The 22,772-nt window shown below is 33.0% G+C and overlaps 2 protein-coding genes across 2 annotated transcripts; both read left to right on the top strand.

Annotated features, from left to right (window-relative positions):
• The first annotated feature begins 982 nt into the window (after positions 1-982).
• LOC122599500 lies at positions 983-2,328 on the top strand. Its single transcript, XM_043772027.1, has 4 exons — positions 983-989; positions 1,633-1,723; positions 1,804-2,042; positions 2,125-2,328. The coding sequence occupies exons 2-4, from the start codon at positions 1,639-1,641 to the stop codon at positions 2,326-2,328; spliced, it is 528 nt and encodes a 175-aa protein (XP_043627962.1). The 5' UTR covers positions 983-989; positions 1,633-1,638.
• A 5,404-nt stretch (positions 2,329-7,732) lies between these two features.
• LOC122600327 (probable ethanolamine kinase) lies at positions 7,733-14,557 on the top strand. The gene is made up of 11 exons (XM_043773035.1): positions 7,733-8,048; positions 9,928-10,019; positions 10,141-10,247; positions 10,675-10,780; positions 11,082-11,204; positions 11,300-11,391; positions 11,593-11,677; positions 12,317-12,422; positions 12,986-13,052; positions 13,274-13,366; positions 14,177-14,557. Exons 1-11 carry the CDS (start codon positions 7,903-7,905, stop codon positions 14,303-14,305), a joined length of 1,146 nt encoding a protein of 381 aa, XP_043628970.1. The 5' UTR covers positions 7,733-7,902; the 3' UTR covers positions 14,306-14,557.
• The last annotated feature ends 8,215 nt before the right edge of the window (positions 14,558-22,772 follow it).

Here is a 22,772-nt window from a genome sequence, read left to right as displayed (position 1 = left end):
CTATGTTTTGATTTTTATTATAATGTGATATATTGTTAATAAGTTTTCTTTTTAGACATTCAACATTTATCCATAAAGCCGCAAGCTAACATTAACGAATTCCCATTAATTTAATTTTATCGATTACTAAATATTTCTATTAACGAATTCCCATTAACGAATTCCTTATCATTACTAAATATTTCTAACATTGAATTTAATTTTGCTTGACAGATAGATTTGCTTTTCTCTGTAAAAATTAAAATACTGTTTAATCTACAATTTAAAGCTTAATCAAACCTTAATTTAACTACTCAAAAGAGTAGTACGGAGTATTTTTATTTGAACAACCACTGAACCACGTGTTCTTTTTTTATATCATTTGATGTGACTAGAATCTATATTTGTCAATCGACCAAAATATTTTTCGAAGCGCGTAACCCGACCAGGGAAAAAAGTGTAACCCGACCACCCACTATTAGCGGCGACGTCGCCGCTAATAGTGGGTCCCAGGGTCACTTGCGTCTGTAACGTTTGACCGTATCACGTGGTGGTGGTCCCCACTATTAGCGGCGACGTCGCCGCTAATAGTGGGTCCCCCACTGGCAGATTTTCGATATAAACAATGCAATCCATTCGTTCCTCTTCTCCTCCTCTTCTCCGGAATACTTCTCCTCCTCCTTAAGAAATTTCGTCCTCCTCCATTCTTTCTGCAGGAAAATCCTTTTTACTCCATTCTTATAACTCACAAATCCGGCCATCTATCCCCTCATCATTGTTATCAACATTCCTTTTTACACTATCTACCTTTTCCGGCTTCCCGGAGTCGTTTTTCAGGCGTATTTTTAGCGGCGACATTTTTCCGGCGAAAATTTATTCTTTCTACCAGTTTTGCGGGGAACGTATTTTCCACCACTGACGTATGGGAAAACAATTTTTATAGTTTTCCGGTGACTATTATTTTTTCCGGCCAGCCAGACAGTCCGTTTTTTGCTATACATATTTTTCCGGTAAACTATTTTTCAGACGAGATAACACTCATTTACCTTTTAAATACTTGTTTTTATTTGAATATATAATAATGTTATCAAATATTTATTTCTTATAGAAATTATTAGTTATAGAATTGTTATATATTTTTGTTAGAAAATATATGTTGAAAAAAAAAGTTAGAAAAAATATGTGTTAGAAAATATTAGTTATATAAATGTTATAGTTTAATGTTATATAAAAAATGTTAGGAACAAGTGTTAGTAATTATATGTTAGAAAGTATTAGTTATAGAAATGTTATAGTTTTATAGTTAGGAAAGATTACTTATGTTATTATAGTTAGGAATGATATGATTTTTAGAAATTCATTAATTTTTAGGAAAACATTTGTAGTTATAATTATTGTTTATTATAGTTCAAAGTATGATTCTTAGTTAGAAAAACACTTTTTAGTATAATTGTAATTGTTAATATAGTTGTTATTAGGTTAGTATTAATGTTATAAACGAATGTTTGAAAAAAAGTTGCAAAAAAGTGGTCATTTTAGGTATATAATTTTGGAAAACAATTTTGTGTCGAAAATATGTTAATTTAGGTCGCACCTTTTTTATGACTTTTATGTTTGTTTATGTTATTTTATAAATTGAGACGGCTGATGTAGGTTAAAATGGCTGCACTTCACGGCGGAGATGGTGGCAACGACCCTCCAAACTGGGGGTGGAATCCCGAATGGGGTTGTAGGCGTACGGGTGGTAAGTATATATTAATGTACGTTGCATATAAATATATGGTACATATGTATATATATTTGTTATTTTATTTTGTTTTGCAGGTATTAGCACAGGGAGAGCTGCTGCTGCTAACAACGATCTGGAGCGCGAGTTTCAGAATTCGGGACGCCGAATCTCGCTTATGTTAAATAACGATCTCAGTAGGTGGCAGGCAATCGGGGACCACGCCAAGTGGTACAAGAGCTATTTGGGGACCTATGTCGCTACCGTCCCACATAATTACGAGTCGTGGGATCAGGTGCCCCAGCCCATCAAGGATGGACTTACTGACTGGCTTATGGTATAAAACTAATTTTTTTTACTTTTTAAATACTTTATTTAAAAATATGGTAGATGCTAACTTTTACTTGGTACTATTGCAGAGACGGTTCTACTTAGAACCCTATCTAGGTCACCCAGAAAATCACCCGTTACGAGAGGCCGTGACCAGGATGATACGTCAGGATGCCCTGAAGATCTACAGGGATAAAAAGCAAAATTCAAGAAGACTTGGTTCACTAGCAGGGGTGGGTCCCAAAGGCTGGCAGAAGTCCGAGACTGATATACTTTTTTCCACCAAACGTTAAGCCTGTCAATGTTAACATCTTTCTTCATACGCAATGCCGGTTCGCAGTGCTTGATTATGTTTTGCCATATATGGTACCTACACAGTAGATGTTTCGAATCCGGCATAACAACCTTCAAAGCTCTCATCAGGGCCAGCTCCCTGTCAGTAAGAACGACACGAACGGCAAAGCTATCATCAAGGGTGGACCGAAGACATCGTAAAACCCATTGATAATTTGCCTCCCGCTCGTTTACGATAAACGCATACGCTAAACTGAAGGTCTTCCCCGTTGAAGTCACGCCGACGATCTCAACTAGCGGCATGTTGTAGATGTTAGTTTTGTAAGTGGAGTCGATTTCAATAACCCAGGGAAATGCGCGCCATAGGGTCATTGATGTTGGATGAATGAAAAATAGGTTCTCCAAGCGTTCATTTTTGTTATTTGTGGTGAACTGGTAAAAGTACCTTTTCTCTTGCAACAATGAAAACATAACCTGCGATTAATGACCAAGATAGAGTAAATAAGTCAATTCCAACTACGTAGTACAATAAAATTTAATGTTTGTACCTGCATTGGAGTGCGCCCTGCTTGCCCCGACCTTCTTCTCGCTTTTAGGAAGTTCGTAATGTCTCCTTTGCGAGTCAAGTTTCCTGGAAATTCAAGTTTGAGGTTTACCAGGATCTGATGTGGGTACAAACCGCGATCCGATTGGGTTCCCACAAATTCCTTTTCTTCATCCGTCATCCGTCTGGCGTATGCATTCCCTTGCAGATTAGTAGTTGGATCATGATTGTGTCTCCAATCCTGGACACTTAACCTCCAACCACCATCACGCCCAGAGCGGCCTATTAAAGTGAAAGGACAACCTATCTTACTTGACCGTTTAGGTGGACCAATTAACCTTGCATCGCGCGCTCCACCGTGGTGACATATAAGGGTCACTTTATTGACCACCTCTTTTGAGTTTTTGTTCGTCCGCCGTATAACTAGAACATAACCCAAATCCATTGCTATTCTTTGAGCCCACTCCGTTAATTCTTCAAAGGAACCGAACACCTCATCAGTTTCAAAGTCCCCAGGTTCGCATTCATATTCACCGTCTGCAACAGGTTGCTCAAACACATTATCCGGCACTTCAATACGTACGTTTTCTGGGTCTGCCCAAATATCCTCTAAACTATCCATCTGAAACAATTCAAATCAACATCAACCTCATTAACTATTAATGATGTCCATAATATATATATATATGTATATATATTTACACATACATAAAATATCAATATCTATATTCATAATACATATATATATATATATAAACAATAAGCTTGAAAAGGAAAAGATACACAAAACCAGCAACTACAAATATGTAATGAAAACGATGATTCCTATATATGTATATATATATATATTTACACATACGTATAATATCTATATCTATATTCATAATACATATATATATATATAAACAATAAGATTGAAAAGGAAAAGATACACAATAACAACAACTACAAATATGTAATGAAAATGATGATTCCTATGTATCCAAATTTTTTTCCGAAATAGACAAAGATTCAGTATGAAAACCATGACTTATTATTACATGAATATTGGTTGTCAAGTATAAGTATACGATAGATAATTAGACATTCCATATATATATAGTCTCAAATTGTTGCAACGATAATTCCTATGCACTATCTGTTGATCTTATTGAAACAAGTGTTTATATTATTGAAACAAGTGTTTATATTATTGAAACAAGTGTTCATTTTACTGAAACAAATACAAAAAACCATTCCCGATACTTAAATTCCCGATGTACACATACCGACCAGCTTACGTGACCGTCGACGTGGCAGTGCCACGTCATCAACATTAGCGGCGACGTCGCCGCAAATGGTGATGACGTGGCACTGCCACGTCGACGGTCACGTTAGTCTGCAAGCTGGTCGGTATGTGTCGGGGGTCCCACTATTAGCGGCGACGTCGCCGCTAATACCCTGGTGGGGTTGACCGTTGACCTGGTGGTGTTACCCAACGCCATATTTTTTTGACCATCTTAAAAAATGGCATTGGAACCATGCTATCTTTAAAATAAGTTGGTGGTGTGTGATATGATCAAAAAAGCGTGGTTATAATTCAAAGTTGGATGTTCGGTCTAAAATGCAAGAATCTATATTGAATAAGAAATAAAAATAAATAAAAATCAAAGTGCCTCTTAAAAATAAAAAATAAAGATCAAAAACAATAATGGAACTTACAATAATTTCAAATAGGTTTTAGATAAAATAAAACAAGTATTAAATTAAAACAAATAAAACAATATGTTTCTCTTCACTGAAATTACCGTGCATCATGAAAATCACCGTGCATCAATTGTTTCGTGAATCTTCGTGCATCAATTGCTTCGTGAATCTTCGCGCATCAATTTAACCATGATTTAAGGGTCAAGATCTTGTCTTATTTGTTTTACTTTAATACTTGTTTTATAATAACCAACTCCATTTCAAATAAATAAATGGATAAATATAGATATATAAATCGGCCCTCTCTATCTCTCCATTTGCACATGTCTTTTTCTTTTTTATCATTCTTTATCTATAGAAAAATGCTACTTTTAACTTGATTTTCATTTTTATCCATTTAATCATAAAAAACAAAAGTATAAGTAAATGTTATCTAATTTTGAGACAGGTTATAAAATCGTCTCATCTAAAACGTAATATCTTTGTAAATGCCATTGCTGTATGTCGTATCTATACTATATTATAAAAAGTATAACCTTCTTTATTTTTGGTAATATTGAAAATATGTAGTATTTTCACTTAACACTCCTTAAAATGTTTTCACATATACAATCCTTTTAACATTAATGATTAAATTACACTATCAATCCTTTTATCACTTAAAATATGTCCATTAACCTTTACATCAATTATATACACAACTCAACGCCGCTCCACCACCAAAAGTCGCCCAACCATCACACCATAGCAGTTACGGCCGCCGCCGCATCGCGCAGGCACCGTGCTAGTTTATTTAAAACATAACCACTAACCAAAAACACTGTCAAACCGTCTTTTTCACTAAGAATCTTGTTCTTGTTGTTAGGCGTGTCGTGAATCCCAACTAATAACGTAGTCAACTTAAATTGCTATACGTACACGACTATGATATTAATTGTTAATTTAAGAGACAATCATCGAAATTCATAGGAAGCACCACAATCTGTCACTAAAATATTTGTTTACTATGATTAGAATTAACACATTTTGCGACATCAAGAAAGCATACTTCATAAAATATTTGTTGTAATTATATCGGGTAATAAAATATTGAAGATGAACATTTTGGCTCCCCTTTGCAATTTACCGATTTAACGGGGATTGATTATTAGTTGAGTTAATTACTGAAATGGTTTTTAACGTATGCAAATCCCCACTCGGACCATACCGGAGGCCAACGTCGTCAGGTGACCGTTAAAACCTCCGCCACGTGACTTGCACGTGAGGGGTAAATATGTAATATCGCGTTTTCTAATTACTGAAACGGTACCTAACGTTTGCACGATATTGCTGGTTTCATACCTATATGTTTTTTAATTACTTAAATGGTACCTAATGTTAAGTTATTAACTTTTTTTATATATATTTTTTAATTTGTTTTATTCTTCTTTTATAAAAATTCTTCAAAACTTGTTAAAATTTACTGAAAATAGTCAAAATGCACCTATAATCCACTCAAAAATAATACAAAATAGTTATTTCATAACAAAATATAAGTTTTAAAGTTTACGAATAACCAAAAATAGCAATAAAGCATCATAAAAATAATTTTTTAAAAAAATAAAGTTTTCTTTTTTAAAAATTTCGGAAATACCGCAACGGTAGTACCAGAAATATCCAGGAATACCAAACATATCGGCCGGTATTTAAAACATTGTTTTAAGCTTCGTGTCGCAGTAAATACTGACTTGTATTTCTGGTATTCCTGGTATATTCCATGGTATTACCATTGCGGTATTTCCGGAATTTAAAAAAAAAAAAAAATTCCTCGCAAATTTTTTTAAAATTGTTTTTATGATACTTTATTGCTATTTTTGGTTATTCGTGAACTTTAAAACTTATATTTTGTTATGAAATACCTATTTGGTATTATTTATGAGTGGATTATAAGTGCATTATGACTAATTTCATTAAATTGTAACAAGTTTTGAAGAAATTTTATAAAAGAAAAATAAAACAAATTAAAAAAAAAACTACAAAAAACAAAATAAAGACAATATTAAGATCTATGAGTGATAAACATTTTTTTTTATTATTTTTTTTTTTTTTTATCGAAATGTATAAGGTGAGCATGATTGAGTTTTCCTTTTAGAGTGGTAAAAGTTTCTAAAACGAACCATATTAAGACAATATATCGTATAGCTCCGGTTATTAGCATGTTCCACATTTTTATAGAAAAAGCTAATAAATAATTAAGAAAACACTATTAATTAAAAGGATTAGTACTTTAAAATGTAAACAAATTTACACGGATCGTCATAGTGTGTCTCGCACTTTGATCCTATGCATTGTATGCAATGAATTTTCAAATCATGTGCATTATATGTATTCACCTGATCAAAAACTTACAAGTGACAATGTATTTGATTGCCACATATATTGAAGTTCCATATATACTATGACAATTGGGAAAAAGGAATATAAGGTTGTCCGACACCTAAGCTTAGATGTGAAACCCCTCACATACTAATATTTTATTATATACGAGGGAAAGTGCCCGCGCATTGCGGCGGTGAGATGATAGGGGTGATAGGTCATAGGGAGTGCCAAATGTTTTATCCGCACAGACTCCGTTCTCGCATTTAAAAATTTGTCGAAATTATATCGAATGACATCTCTAATGAAAGAGCATAAAGTTTTAAGAACACCCATACAATTTTTATAATTTATCGATATACGGTTTTTGAGATAAAAGATTTTGAATGAATTAGATGAATAAAATGATATATGAAGAATAGAGAAAAAATGAGTGGTTGAGGTTTGAGGAGAAAGAAGAAAATGAGTAGTTGATATTTAATGGTATTATAAGTATATTAGCTAAGGATATTTAAATTAGTGAATAAAAAAGATGAGTATTTTAGGTATTTCAAATCAGAATTGAGATTTTCAAAAAGGGTAAAATGCTTTATAAGATAGTATAGATTGTTTAATGAATAAATGTTTGGGCCCCATGATTTTTATGGTTTAAAAAATTAATATGCAAGTGTCTGACATCTAAGCTTAGATATCTAACAACCTTATATTTTTATGTCGTGACAATTTATAAAAAGTTGTTTACATTCTAAAACACTAATAATTGAATTAAAGAAACACACACTATGTGGATTATTTAATTTTATTTTATTTTTATAACATTTCTATGAAGAATAGTCCGTGTCTGAATATATACTACAGACCTGCATCGCCCGTCGACGTACACACACACACACTAAAACAATCTTTCATTTCGAAATTATTCATTATTAATTACTCCCTAATTTGCACCATTTCTACGGTGTAAAAAAACACACACACACACACACAGATGGGTGCAGTAAACATATGGAACGCCATTGAAATCGCTGATAATAATAATAGTAGCAGTAATGAGAATGAACAAGCTGTTGTTTTCCGTTCGTCACTAACTGTCGACCATTCTCTTCCCATTCCTGATATCAAACCTCACCTCGTGTAAGCAACCATTTATTTATTTACTTATTTCTGGTTTGTTATTTTGAGAATCTAGTCTTTTCTAGGAATTTTTATTTATGTTCGTATAAGTAAACGTGTTCAAATAGGATTAGAAAAAAAAGTATTTTAATTTTTGTTGGTAAATGAAAGTGGGAAACTAATTAGGAAAAAGTTTGTTGTACGTTGCATTTAGTTACAGAAATCTTTTTCCATTTTTCTTTAAGGAAAATACCCGCTCAATGTGGCGGCGGTGGTGGGGAAGCGGTATGGTGGTATCGGTGATGGTACTATTGGTGGTGGTGGCGGTGTCATAAACAGAGGTCATGGGTTCGATCCTCTAAAAACCAACTGGGTTGGATCAGTGGTTGGAGCTCATACCTCTAGAAACAGAGGTCATGGGTTCGATCCTCATGCCCAGCAAGGCTGGAGGTCCTTTTCTACCTATGATAGAACCTGGAGGCAGCCTCTCTACCTTTGGTAGGGGTAAGGTTGTCTACATATCAACCTCCCCCATACACCGTCGAAAACAGTATTGGGACCCAAAACCCGTGAAAGACGGCATTGGGAGTTACTTTTGGCGGTGTCAGGTGGTGTATGTTGATTTAATTGTGATAGTGCAAAATATAGAAAATAAGGGCTTAAAATGTTAATTATTAAAATAAAGGTTTAGAGTGTAAATGATAATTCATTAAGGGCAAAACATAGAAAGTCAAGGGTAATTCCGGTAATTCAAAGGTAGAATTACCTAAAATAAAAATAGGTCATTTTTTTTATAAGGGAGTGAAGATAAAAGAGTTCGTCATTGAAAATTTTGAAAACGTGTTTAGTGTCAAGTTTTACCATATTTGAAATGAAAAAGTTTTAGAAAAGTATATAAAAAAAAGGAGTTTTTGAAAGTGTAGTTATGAGTTAATGAAAGGAGTTTTCCATTTCGAAAATGTTATCCAAGGGCTAACTCATCAGTGACTGACCGATCTGTTTAGCGATCAAGGTGGTCAGTGATCGTGGATTTAAGACCTTTTAGACCAATTACCGTTAGAATTGGTTTTGTAAATTTCGAAACCACTGCTAAAAATCATTCAATCAATCAATAAATAAAGGGTCTTGCTAAGCGGTAGTTAAAGTGTTTAAAATAGTAGTACTTTTACCATAAAAAAAGGTGAACTTCTGATATGGAAAGGTACAATTTTTATGCACGTTAACTCTAGAGACCTTTTTGGACAGTTCTAATGACGAAAGCTTGTGATTCCCACTACCCAGGCCGTGTATGGTCGAAATTTGCTGTTTATGGAATTTAATTTTATGATTCGTACTTCGTAGAGATGTCTGGTTAATGAAATCCCTATGTCAGCTCAACTGATTAAACACAACTCATTGGTTGATTTTTCTATTAAGTTAAAAATTCAAGCAAATACAAGTGTGACAAGTCTTGTAATTGTCCCCGGGTCAACTGAATCATTAAACAGAACAAGATTTATGAATGTTTTCTCCAATTTTTTCGTTTTCTTTCTTTTAATGTAGAATGAATTAGCAAAAAGAAGTTTATATTCAGCTCTTTTGATGTTGAGTAATAGGGAATGAAGTGAACTCTGATACGAATACCATGTCTTTATGTCTAATACTGGTTTGATCTATTTCTGTTAACTTTCGTTAAACATTAAGAATCAATATCCATATCCAGATAATAGATTAATACTTAGAAGTGACCCGCTAGTCTTCAAAGCAAAAGTGCAGGTATACGTTATTTTATATTAAGTGTGTGGTATTTACCATCCGATATGCTAATTTCCCATCAAACTTTTGAGATATAGAATGCCAGTTTAAAGTCAAGTATTTCCATTTTCTCTGTAGTGTGTGTGATTAAGTTTAACTTTGACAGAAAGCTTCTCAAGGACCTGTTCAAGAAATGGACAAATTTGGATGAATCACACTTTTTTGCTGAGAAAGTGTCTGGTGGCATTACAAATCTATGTAAGTATCATAAGTATTTTGGTTTATTGTATTCTTGAATCAATGGCTCATTCCATTCTGAGCTCGGATTAAGGGTGTGGGACTAGTGTAATCAATGAGTAATATATATTTGTTGCTGTAGTACTGAAGGTATCTGTAAAGGAAGAAAATGGAAAGACGGAACATGTCACAGTTAGACTCTATGGTCCAAATACTGATTATGTTATCAATCGTGAAAGGGAACTGCAGGTTAGTATCTAAATTTTGATCAAGAGACTACATTGTCCATTTCAATAGCCTTCACTTTTTAATGCTATATATTTACACTGCACTTTTTTGATCAAGAGACCACATTGTCCATTTCAATTGCTTTCACTTTTCAATGCTATATATATACACTGAACTCTTTGAAGTGTCACGACTATAAAATTGCCTGTATGATTGGTGATACACTTTAAGCTCTAGAAATGCAAATTTCAGGTAACAGTTCCATGTTATTATACATGATCCTTTGAAAGATTTGAAATTAGGAAATCTATCTTGTTGGCTGCAGATTATTTTCTTTGAGTTTATTCTTTACATACCTACCATTTAGGGTCCCTAGTTTTGAGGTTGTCATCTGGAATCTGTTACATATACACTCTCCACTTTGTAATTCATTTATCTTTATGCATAGGCCATTCATCACCTCTCGGCTGCAGGGTTTGGTCCCAAATTGCTAGGAGTTTTCAAAAATGGAATGGTGCAATCCTTTATAGATGCCCGTACTCTAATTCCGTCAGGTAAGCAACCAAAGGAATTTACCTGAAAGCAATGTCTAAGTTTTATAGCATACGAAGGACTGAACAGTGTTCTGTATGTATTAAATTTTGTTATGAAATATAATCTTTATATCACTCTAATAGATGCACACCGAACTTATTCAAAGTATAAAGTTTAAAAATTCCCATAAACAATTCAATGTAATCTGGAGATATCAAAAGGTCACCGATATATTACAGTCTATTTCCATAAGACTTCTGAATGTTCCTATTGACCTATACTGGTATTTATATAAGTTGTAACTCTATAAATTTTATGCAGACATGAGTAAGCCTAAGTTAGCTGCTGAAATTGCAAAACAGCTGAAAAGTTTCCATCAGGTAGAGGTTCCAGGATCTAAAGAACCACAGCTGTGGGATGACATCTGGAAATTTTTTGAAAGGGGTAAGTTTTTACATCCCGCTTCCTGTTAGCAGTCTTTCTGTGGATTAAAACTATCTATGAAATGCAGAGAGATTAAGTTCTTCCTTTTATTACAGCATCTGGTCTTACGTTTGATGATCCTGAGAAGCAGAAGATATATGGACAAATTTCATTTAAAGAAGTATGTGACGAAATTACTAAGCTCCAGGTAGTTTCTTTTGTAACTTTATTAATAGCACAAGATAACTCGTAAATGTTGATATGTTAAATTTTAGTTCATTGGGCATGGGTTCCCCGGTGCCTAAATTTATATATCGTAGTCTTTAGCTTGAGATTATTTTGTATTTTCTATAAGTAATCAAAGAACCAGAGTTTATTAGTGTAGAAATGTTTCGTGATTATGAGACAGGAATTGACAGGTCGTCTTGGTGCTCCTGTTGTGTTCGCTCATAATGACTTGCTTTCAGGGAACATCATGTTAAATGAGGATAAAGGTATCTTTCATCTCTGTCCGCATAAGAGATACTTGTAATCATTTCTACTAGACTACTAGAGGTGCCACAGTGGGTGGGTCGGGTAGGTTGGTTGCAGGTCAGTATGAACCAAAACACTTTGTGTAGAAGATTCTTTTTTTCTTGAATAATAAGTTTGCATATAAACTGACCACTTCGGCACCTCAATCTAGTTTACGTCAGCATGTTAGCTTTTAACGATACCAGTCGGTTTTTTTTTACTCTTGTAGATCAATTTTCAGTGATATTAGACAATAATATAACATACTCTTAGTAACGGAATTTGTTAATTATCGTAGATGAGTAATTAAGAATCTTTGTTAGGTAGAGGAGATGTGGTGTCCCCTGTTTTAAATGAATGAAGTCACACCCCCGATGTCATTTAGGAGAATTTTTAGGTCATAGTTTAGGTGGATTAATATTCCAAATATTCTATTTAGTGGCACCAATTTTGACCTTTTATCTTACCCACCCATTTTCCACCTATTGCTTATGCTTATGCTCAACATGCTGTGTATGGAAAATTTAAATTAATTCGTTACTCTTGGTTTCTTTTTATCTGTAATTTTTTTTTACCTTTTTAAACTTATAATGTGCAACTTGTATGTGCTATTGGAACAGAGAAACTTTACTTCATAGATTTTGAATATGGATCATATAGCTATAGAGGGTTTGACATCGGAAATCACTTCAACGAGTATGCTGGCTATGATTGTGATTACACCTTGTATGCCCTTCCTTCTTTTGATCCTCTAAACTTCCATTTCCATATATAAAAACAATAAACATGTGACGTGTGATGGTCAAGGAAATTAGTTTTCCTTGAAGATTAATGTAGTTCTGTTTATCTTGAGAAGATTTGATAATGCACATACTGGTAGAACTGAGGGCTGGGTAATGGTTCAGGTTTGGACTAAAACACTTCTGTGCTCTTTTTATTAGTACTTTGTATTAAGTATGATATGAAATCATCTAGATTTTCGAATAAGGTGATTTATTAGGTTCTATGCAATTAAAAACCATTTTAGGCAACTTTCAACCTATTTGGTGAATTTGATCCTTTCCCATTTAGCTATTTTTCTAGTTTCCGTTTGACCCATCAGAAAGGAATCCTAAACTGTATCAACTAGTTCGAGAGTAAATGACCTAACATTGTAATTTCTTGATATAAATGAATTTCGAGAATACAGAGTACCAGTTGTAATTCTTGACATGGACTTTCATTATAGCAGTGCCTCCCAGACCAAATATTACGATTTTTTTAATAACTTTCCAATGGTCATTATGCAGGTTCCCATCCAAGAATGAACAGTATCATTTCTTCAGGCATTATTTAAATCCTGACGAACCAAATGAGGTACATACAAATGTAATAGGTGCTAAAATTGGCAGTTAGTACGTTTTAAGCATTAGTTAGACAGTTGTATTATGTGATAACATGTCTTTTACACATTTAAATTTGACATTCACTGTCAAAGTTTTGTTTAGTGATTGATTACGAGATTCTTTGACCTCCAATTACGTATAGACAAGCTTTTACATAGTTTTTGAATTGTTGTTGATCAAATTAAAATGCAGGTATCGGATAGCGATCTTGAAGCCCTCTATGTTGAAACTAGCTGCTACATGTTGGCCTCACACTTGTTTTGGGCTTTATGGGCTGTGATCCAGGTACCCATTCTCTTTATTCTAGCTTGATTAGTAAAGGATCACTCTGACCCTAGTGAGCCAAGGTTCATTCAGTTGTGAGTAGAGGTGGAAATCTGAAAGAACCCAGAAATTCTATTAACTAATATGCGAGAAACAAGATAGTTGACCCGATTCAAGATAGGCAGACCTCTGAATTCAATGATAAAACCCAGATAATTAGGTAACAAGATAAGGTCCAAAATGTAGGAAAACACATATATCCAAAGCAAGAAAAGTTGGGAACAGTTTAGTCCCACTTCCTGATTTCTCGGGTTAACTTCCCCACTCACTAAATTAAGGCTGATTTGTTTATGGGTCAAAGAGTAGGGTCCTAATCTGATGTGGAGCAGGACCTGGTTCCTATCACAATTTGAACACATTCATTTATTACGAGTCAAAAGGGTAAAAAAAAAGTTAAAAATAAAAATAGTTAAACGTTGGCTGAAGTTTACTTGTAAGGCATACAACCTCCTAATCATCTACTTGAGAAGTTGAGGTGGTTATTCAGAAAACATTATCAGGCTAACTGGACATATATGTTGTGTACTTGTTTTGACCTAAACTCATTTTGCCTTATCTGACATGCATATATGCTACCTTTGTTTGTGACTGTTGTGAACTAAAGCTTTTTTTTTTTGTTGTTTCTATAATGAGACTGTTTTCATGAGCTGAACGGAATTATGGTTGACAAAAGTTTATCTTGTTGTATAATAATGATCTGTTATTGCACTATCCCGGATGTTGCCCACGGGTCATGCACTTGTCTTGATGGTTTGTTTTATCACATGGCAGGCAAAAGTGTCACCAATTGATTTCGATTATCTTGATTATTTCTTCTTAAGATACAATGAATACAAGAGGCGAAAGAACGAGTGCTTCACTCTGGCCAAGTCATACCATTGTCGACCTAATACCATGTAAAATCCTCTTTCCAGCCACATAGATACACACCACTGTACAAACACTTCTGGCAACACAGGCTCTAAATATTCATATTCATGCTGAACATTTTTCTCTATTCGAAGAAATCAGAGGTCTACACTCTACACGAACTTGAATATAACTGTAAACTTTTTACGTAATCATGCACTCTGTGATAAAAATAATATGATTGTAGTTGTGTGATACATATCAAAGGTTAAGGTTGAATGACGATTAAAATTGTTAGCATACTATCTGGCATTTCCTTGTGTACTGTTGACACTCGTTTTCAGATAATGCAAAATTTTCTTAAAACGTTCGCTCTAAAGGGCCGGGACGTTTTTGGTATTTTGATCACTCTAGATGCATAGGACTAATCCTCGCAAAAATTATGAGAGAAACAATGTTACTCGTAATAAATTATATGGTCTTGATGCATGGGGAATGGGAGAACTAAATCTGTACAAATAAGGATTAAATTACGGAAATAGGGTATAATGGTCAAATCATTCCAAATTTCTGTACGCAAATAAAAATTCCGTGTGTAAAAATTACCTCCGAAGGCTTCTTACAATCGATCTAGTAGGTGAGAAAGAAGATCCCTTTTATACTCGTATATGTTTAAGGTGTCAAATTTACCCCCTGAATTTCTTAACTTGTTACTGTCACGGATAGAAGAAGATGGCATCATGCCATCATTTTGACCTATATATATTTTTGTATTGTTGTTATTATATGTATATAGTTTAATTTAATATAATTTGTACTGTATTATTTAAAAGCTTACGAGTTACGATATATACGTATTTAAGAACAAATTCAACCAAAACATTCAAGCAATGAAAGCATCAAAAATTAAAAAAAATCTCATAACCATTCATAAAAAGTGTTGCAGTACTAAAATTTAAAAGAAAAAATTGAATATGTTTTTGCACATTATATTCTCACGTAATAATACGATCAATGCAGCTTAATATATATAGTGATATGGGCTGCTTCCATATATGGGTGTTGTTTGGTCCATATACATGGTCGACCAAATACTGTGCGACATCACAACCCTCCTCTTGTGCAAGAGCAAAGAGACTAGGGGCCGTCTTCTTCATGTTGTTCACGAGCCTACGGGCTGAGAAATAGATTGAAAATCTTGACGACAACGACCCCCCGTTTTTCTTCATCATTTTCTCATGCTTCATATACAAGATTTATATTTGGTCGAATTCTTGTGCAGCTGCATTCACTTGCTTAACCCAACGAGTGTAAGATGTATTGGATTGAGCAGTCGTCTTCTTATCACCATGTCATAGTAGTTTATCAACAATGTATTTGTCGAAACAAGTCCTTCTGTTAGTCAGTCCAATCACTGTTTTCTCTATCAGCCGATATGGCAAGTCCAAATCATCTGAAATTGTATCCATCACTACTTTTTCCAATAATGGAAGGTTAGATCTGCTAAAATCCTATAAAAGACAACAATTAAAAAAAAGGTTTAGTCACATTAGTCTAACACACCTGGCCTATTACCATCTTCATCAATGAGTACAGGTCGAACTCTTGACCTCAGTGGCTCAATGACAAATAAATAAGCACATAAAAAGAGAATCCGGCCCGTTCATACTACAGCTTATATAGTTTCGTAACCTGGCCCTTAAAAATTACGAGTAGTTAGCTAAGTTATAAATAGTTAAAAACCAAGAAGAATTTGTAACAAATTAATTAATTAACATCGCATAAGCAACATTGGATGGGTGAATATATATAAATATACACACTGACATGGTGTCCGCGCAAATGCGGCGACGGCAATGCGGTGGTGACGAATGGTGCGACTGATGGCGGGGACAACGAGTAGTGTAGGCTATCGATGTAATTATAATTAATATAGTGGTTAGTGGAGTCATTTTAAGAGTTGAAAGAGTGACGGTGTAATTTTTTATTAAGGATATTTTAGGTATATTAGTGGGGATAATTAAATTAGCGAATAATGAAGAGGGTGATTTAGAAAAATAGTAAGGGGTATTATTATAATATTGCATAGAGTAATTTCAACATTTTCATAAATAAAGGGGGCTATTCTTTTTATATGTAGGTATAGATATCATTTTTTTCTGTTGATATAAGCTTAATATATTGGCAAAACTTTAAAAAAATCGAGAACGTGAGAACTACAAATATGGAGAGAACCGTAAGAACTACTAGTTTTCTTCTTTTTTTCTCCTATTTTTGTGGTTTTTTATTTTTTTAATTTTAATTTTTCATTTTTTGAAACTTTTTTTTTATTTTATTTTTTTTTTAACAAAAACTCATTCCAATAAAAAAAAATTATTATTATTACTATTTTTGTGTAAAAAATCATTTGGGTTACGAGTTAAGAAAACGTATTGATACGGTACGGGCGTTACCCTCATTCGTTCTAAAATGGTTGTCACCGGACGCATATGAGAATGACATGGATTTGATGGGCGGCGATCCAAGTGATGGTGGCGGTTTGATACGACACGGGCGTAACCCTTAACTCTAAGGGCAAAGTCCTTAAAAATGATTTTTTTAGTGGTTCTCACTTGATCCCTTCACCATATATATATATATATATATATAGGCAATCAATTAACCTTAAAATAAAAATACGGTGGGAACACTTAAAAACTACATTTTGATGCATTAAAAGTCCATAAAAATAAAATAGTGTATAACTAATTATCATTGTTTAGGAAAAAGTGAATATAAGACTGTCCGACATCTAAGCTTAAGTGTAGAACTCCTCACATACAAATTTTTTAATATTTTTTGATTAACGAATAAATGTTTGAGGCCCCATGAATTATATGGATTAAAAAAAAAATATGTGAGTTTACCACACCTAATCTTAAGTATCTAACACCCTTATATTCCTATCCCCGTGTATATATATACATATACATATATGTAAAGCTAAGGTAATCCACTCAAGGTAAGAATGAGTTGTTTTGTTCCTTACCTGATGTACTCTTATAACATACATTCTAAGCCACAACTTATAATTATAATCGTTGAAATCGGTAACATGGTTGTTATCATCAGGTTCTGGTTGGATCGTTTCTGGTTTCATTGATTTTTTTATGCCGCTGGCCGGAAAAAGATATATTATAGATGTATAAAGTAAAGTTGTAGTTGATCCAACTGATGAGGTTATAGTTATTATGATCGAAATACATAGTTGATGCATGCATATCTATATTATTTGCGCTGCAATATAAAATAAAATAATAGGTAAAGCAGAAGTTGTTGGGAAATTTCGAGATAACAAACAAAATAACTGAATATAGTCGTAATCGCTTTCAGATTGAATCAATTTGGCGGTTCACCCAAACTATTCAATCGAATACAATCAAAGATTAAGAATGTTTTGTGTATCTGTGTTTGAGAGAACAGAACCTGAGAAAAAGAGAGAAAGAAAAGAAGTGATGATCAATTCTAAAAACGGGATATAATTAGGCCCAAAAACTTCCATTAGGCAGTTAATTATTATATTTCGAATTTGGCAAAATTAGTCCCTCGAATTCCAAAAATAAAATTTTCGGAAGAGTTTTCACCATAACAATTCGACCCCAGCCAGGGGCTCTGCCCCTTGAACCCCGCTCCCAGGGGCGCTGCCCCCAGACTCCCGTACCTTAGGGGCTTCGCCCCTAAGGTCATAATAAATTCAAATAGGCGTGCACTCCGCACCATCCTATATGATGTATTATTATGACGATATTGATCAAACAAGTTAACCCAATTATACTAAAATATCCAACATAAGTGTTTGAATCAAATTAGGATAATATTACACGTGAAGTTATAGGCGGGTTAATTATAGGATAATTACACAGACCGATTTCCTCTTCAAGTTTTGCAAATCCCGAATAATTATAGGCTTCAATTTTAAAGATTCTTGAGCTTGGTATCAATCTTTTTAGAGAGAATATTTCTCCTTGCTAAACACAAAAATAATATATTTACCTATTTAATTAAGTTTCTTAATATCTATATCTACACCTTAAAATTCTCACATCTACCCACTTAAACAACTTAACATCTTATATACCCATTTATTTTACACCTTAAAACTATCATAAAGCAACTTAAGTAGTAAAGTAATAAATATAGTTATGGTTCATCACATGATAGTGATAACTTTTTGTTACCGCCCATTAAAAATTCTACGATAGCTCATTTTTTATAAACCAAATGTAACTATAAAAGACATTGATATAATTTTCGAGTATCGATTATGTCTGAAGGGTGTGTATATCAATCTAGTAAATTTGTTTTTAATGATACAAATATATGATTGATATATTAGGAAAAAAAAGAAAATTCATGATAAACAAACTACTTATTTAAAGAATGACTCGTACTAACAACTTATATAATTATTATGAATATGCAAAGTTGGTTTCCACAATCATCTTTTTTACAGTCAATTGATTATGGATCAGTTAATAAGAGTTGATAACTTTGTAAAAGAAAAAAAGACTTCTAAAACAAAATGGACGTAATAGTTCATAAGTTATTTAATTTATAGTTATTAGGAGTTATAAGGTTTAAAATTGATATATATGATATTAAGTTATTTAAGTGGATAAATGTGAGAGTATAAAGTTTAGAGTGGGTATATATGATATTAAAGAATTTAGGTGGGTAAATATGTGATTTTAAAGTTTAGTAAGGGTAAATATGATGTTCTCTCATCTTTTTATAATTTTATTAAACTACGGTGAGACACCGTGGTATCTATCTGTTTAGCATAAATATTTTGTCATATTTAGTTATATTTATAGGTAATAATCCTTATATTTAGAAACAAAAAATTCACATTTTCAAGTGTGTAAAAGTTTATAATTGTTCACACTTAAAAGTGTGAAAGTAATTTGTGAAACCAAATTTCCTCACATAAGAAGAAATGCGAGGAAAATGAGTGTGGCAAATTAGTTCGCACACTATTAAGTGTGAAAATGTGTGACATTTTTTCACACTTTTGAGGGTGAATATTTTGTTTAAACACTAATAGCTGTAAAAAAATATGACTTTTTAAAATGTTTTTACACTTTTAAGTGTGAATTTGTTTTATACAATTTTAAGTGTTAACAAATTAACATACTTTTTCACATTTTTTTTAAAAATATAAGAAATAAATATGAACAAATAACATTTTTGTTATAATGAGTGATCCACATCACCCTTTTCATCCCTATACAGAAAATATTTGTTTCGTCGTGTTACCCTACCCACCAAATTTACCACCTTTAATCATACATTATTCCATTTTAGTAAATGTTAACTTTGACATGGTACGGTGTCTCAGAACAATAATCTGATTTTGGAACTATCCATTGTTGCTCACAAGTTTATTGACATTCTTTGACCACACAAGATTGCATACCTGCCATTGTAATAACGAAATGAGTTGTCTGTACAACTACAATAGTACTTAATCCTTATATAAAAGGGGTATGAGGAAAGTAAGATATAGACAGTCTTGTCAGACTAAACATGTAATAAAATAAGAGGTAAGTAACCATATGTGTCACTCGCGTGTCACATGGGTAAAATAAGAGGTAAGTAACCATAATGACAAAACATATAGCTAGCATAACATCTTTGGAGCATATCCGACAAAACATAACATGTAAGAGCCCAATTGACATGTTAAACAGCAACATAAAAAAATACTAAACCTAACCACAAGCATAAGACCAAGCAAGTGAAACGTGAGCAACAGTTTAGAGTAATATGTGCAAAAACTCCTCTTATCCCCTCCCAACAAGTTATAGAAGAAAAAAAAAGAAAGGTTATATATATATATATATATATATATATATATATACACGTAGAATCCCAAAGGTCTGATGAGCCCAAAATATACAGGTGCTAATCAACCTAAGTCACGAAGCAGCATTGGCCGCCTGGCAGACAACCCCAAAGAGGTAATTAATTATCTACCCTATTCCTCTACACTAATCCTAGTTCAATAAGAAAACCTCTCATAGGTTATGTCCTCTAACAGGCCAAGCTCATTTGGATAAAAAATAAACGTCAAAATAACCTCCCAACTCTGTTTAGACCTGCTTCTTCAGGTTCATTGGTAAACCTAAAGAAAGACAAAGGCCAAACAAAACAAAAAATTAAGTAACAAAAATCTAAGTAACCTTATTTGATCCACAATCAAATACAATCGATAGTTTATGATAATGGTAAGGGGGTAAATTGTAGCTCAAACTTTATATAAAATAAAACATGTACCAATTAAATATCCAAAAACTAAGATATCTACACTTTAAAAAGCTGAAAAAGTAACATCGTAACAAATAGAAAGGACTTGGACAAAGGATGCTAGGAAGAATCTAAGTTATATGAAGCTCAAGTGAGAGACATTAGTGGAATCAAACTATACGTGTTTTTATGTTGATTTACAGGCAATACCAACCTTTTAGCCAAAACAAAGTTCATGTGACTATTAAGTGTGAGATACTACATTAAATTTGTGAAGCGGAACAACGTTCTCAAGCCTGCTATTTTTGAGAACCTAAACATCATCCAACAATTACGCCGTGGTTTTAGTATTAATATGATTCATGCTTTCTTGTTTTATTAAGTGTCCTTTTCCTCTTTATTAAACAAAGGTATGGACACAAACAAGATCGTTTGTGTTGGTATCCGACGAGGCAAACTTTTGATGAGTTTCCCCTCCAATTTGGTGTTGTCTATCCTAATGAAAAGTAGGTTTCAGATTCTTCTATTTTTTTTAAACTTTTGTGCCCTCTTCTAATTTTCTGTTACTCTTTATTCATGTAGGGACGATAAGAAGGCTAGATACAAAATGGTGCTAAGGACAATGGGATTGATTGACTACCATGTATCAAACCTTGAAATATTATTAAATCTTTTATTAGTTCAATTATTCTTGATGTTATGGACATGGTATTTGTGAGATGAAGCTTTTAGATACCACGATTTCTCGTTTTATGTATTTTTTTGAAGTGGCGAGACAATGTTATTTCTACGAGTTAGTCAAATGATATAACTTAACGCGATGAGGCCATGAGGGCATAATTGGACTAACCACTACGGCTAACACTGAAGAATCATCATCATCGAATTCTGCTACCATTATGACTACTACTACACAGTAAGTTAATATATGTATATATATTATAATCTTCGGATATATTAACTTACTGTGTGGTAGTAGTCGTAATGGTGGCATAATTCGATGATGATGATTCTTTAGTGATGGTAAGTGATTCAAGTTCTTCTTCCTTTGACATCTTCAGCGGCAGGCCTGTGACACATCACACATACACAGTCACACATCCAAGATTTAGGTCAGAGAATCATCATCGTCGAAGAACTTGAATCACTTACCATCACTGAAGAATCATCATCATCATCGAATTCTACTACCACTATGACTACTACACAGTAAGTTAATATATCCAAATAATATATATATATATATATATATATATATTATATACATCTTACTAAAATGTATCAATTATTGTTATTTTTTGGAATTTCAAAGCTATTATTCTTTCTGTATCAAGCAAATAAGCATATAGTCAAAAACCCAAACAACGTACCCTTTTTTGATGGAGTGAAATACAAAGGATTTGCTCTATATGGATTTATTATTATGTATATCTGTATATATGTATGTATGGTTACTTTACTCCAAATACACTGTCGACGTATAGAGACCCAAAATCCGTAGAAGACAACATTGAGTTCTTAAATTACTTTACTTTATGTATGGTTCTTCAGGCTCGGATGACAGTGTAGATGACATTGTTGGAATTATTGAATTTGGAATTTAGAATATGTGAAGCCTTTTAACCACACACAAAAAAAAATGATGTGAATTTGAGGGGTTACGGGTTTAAGAAACCATGCATGGAGTTCATATATTTAGTACGTGTATGTTTGTGACTTGTTATAGAAAGTATATTTTTTGTCTAAATTTGAAGTAAGAAATTTACCATAAATGAAAAAAGAAACCCAAACCTTAAGGCAAGAACTATTAGAGATTTAGAGGTAAAAAAGATGTATTATAAAATGTTTGAAAGTAGAGTAAAAGGAATAAAGAGTCCAATATCTCTTTTTTAAATATAAAACTTGTGACATCAAAATCTTGTCTCTCAATGAGATTAATGCAAGTAAGAAAAGTTGTAGTTATTTTTAGACATTGTGCTTTGAACCTTCAATGTTGTAAAATCGATTGTAACTTTTCTTGGCTCTAACATCATATTAGAATCTTTATTCTGTAAAATCAAAACGGGATCATATTTATACTTATAAAAAAGTGTCCGAAATTTATTATATTACTTAAACTTTATATATGTAAAATATTGTTTTTGTCCATTACTACTTCCTACCAAAGTCAACATCTCATATCTACCAATTCAATATCCCTTTTTAGCTATGGAACCAATAAACTAAACATATG

Source organism: Erigeron canadensis, chromosome 5 (assembly GCF_010389155.1).
Source record: "Erigeron canadensis isolate Cc75 chromosome 5, C_canadensis_v1, whole genome shotgun sequence".
Taxonomy (NCBI): domain Eukaryota; kingdom Viridiplantae; phylum Streptophyta; class Magnoliopsida; order Asterales; family Asteraceae; genus Erigeron; species Erigeron canadensis.
This window is presented reverse-complemented; position numbering and strand designations above follow the sequence as displayed.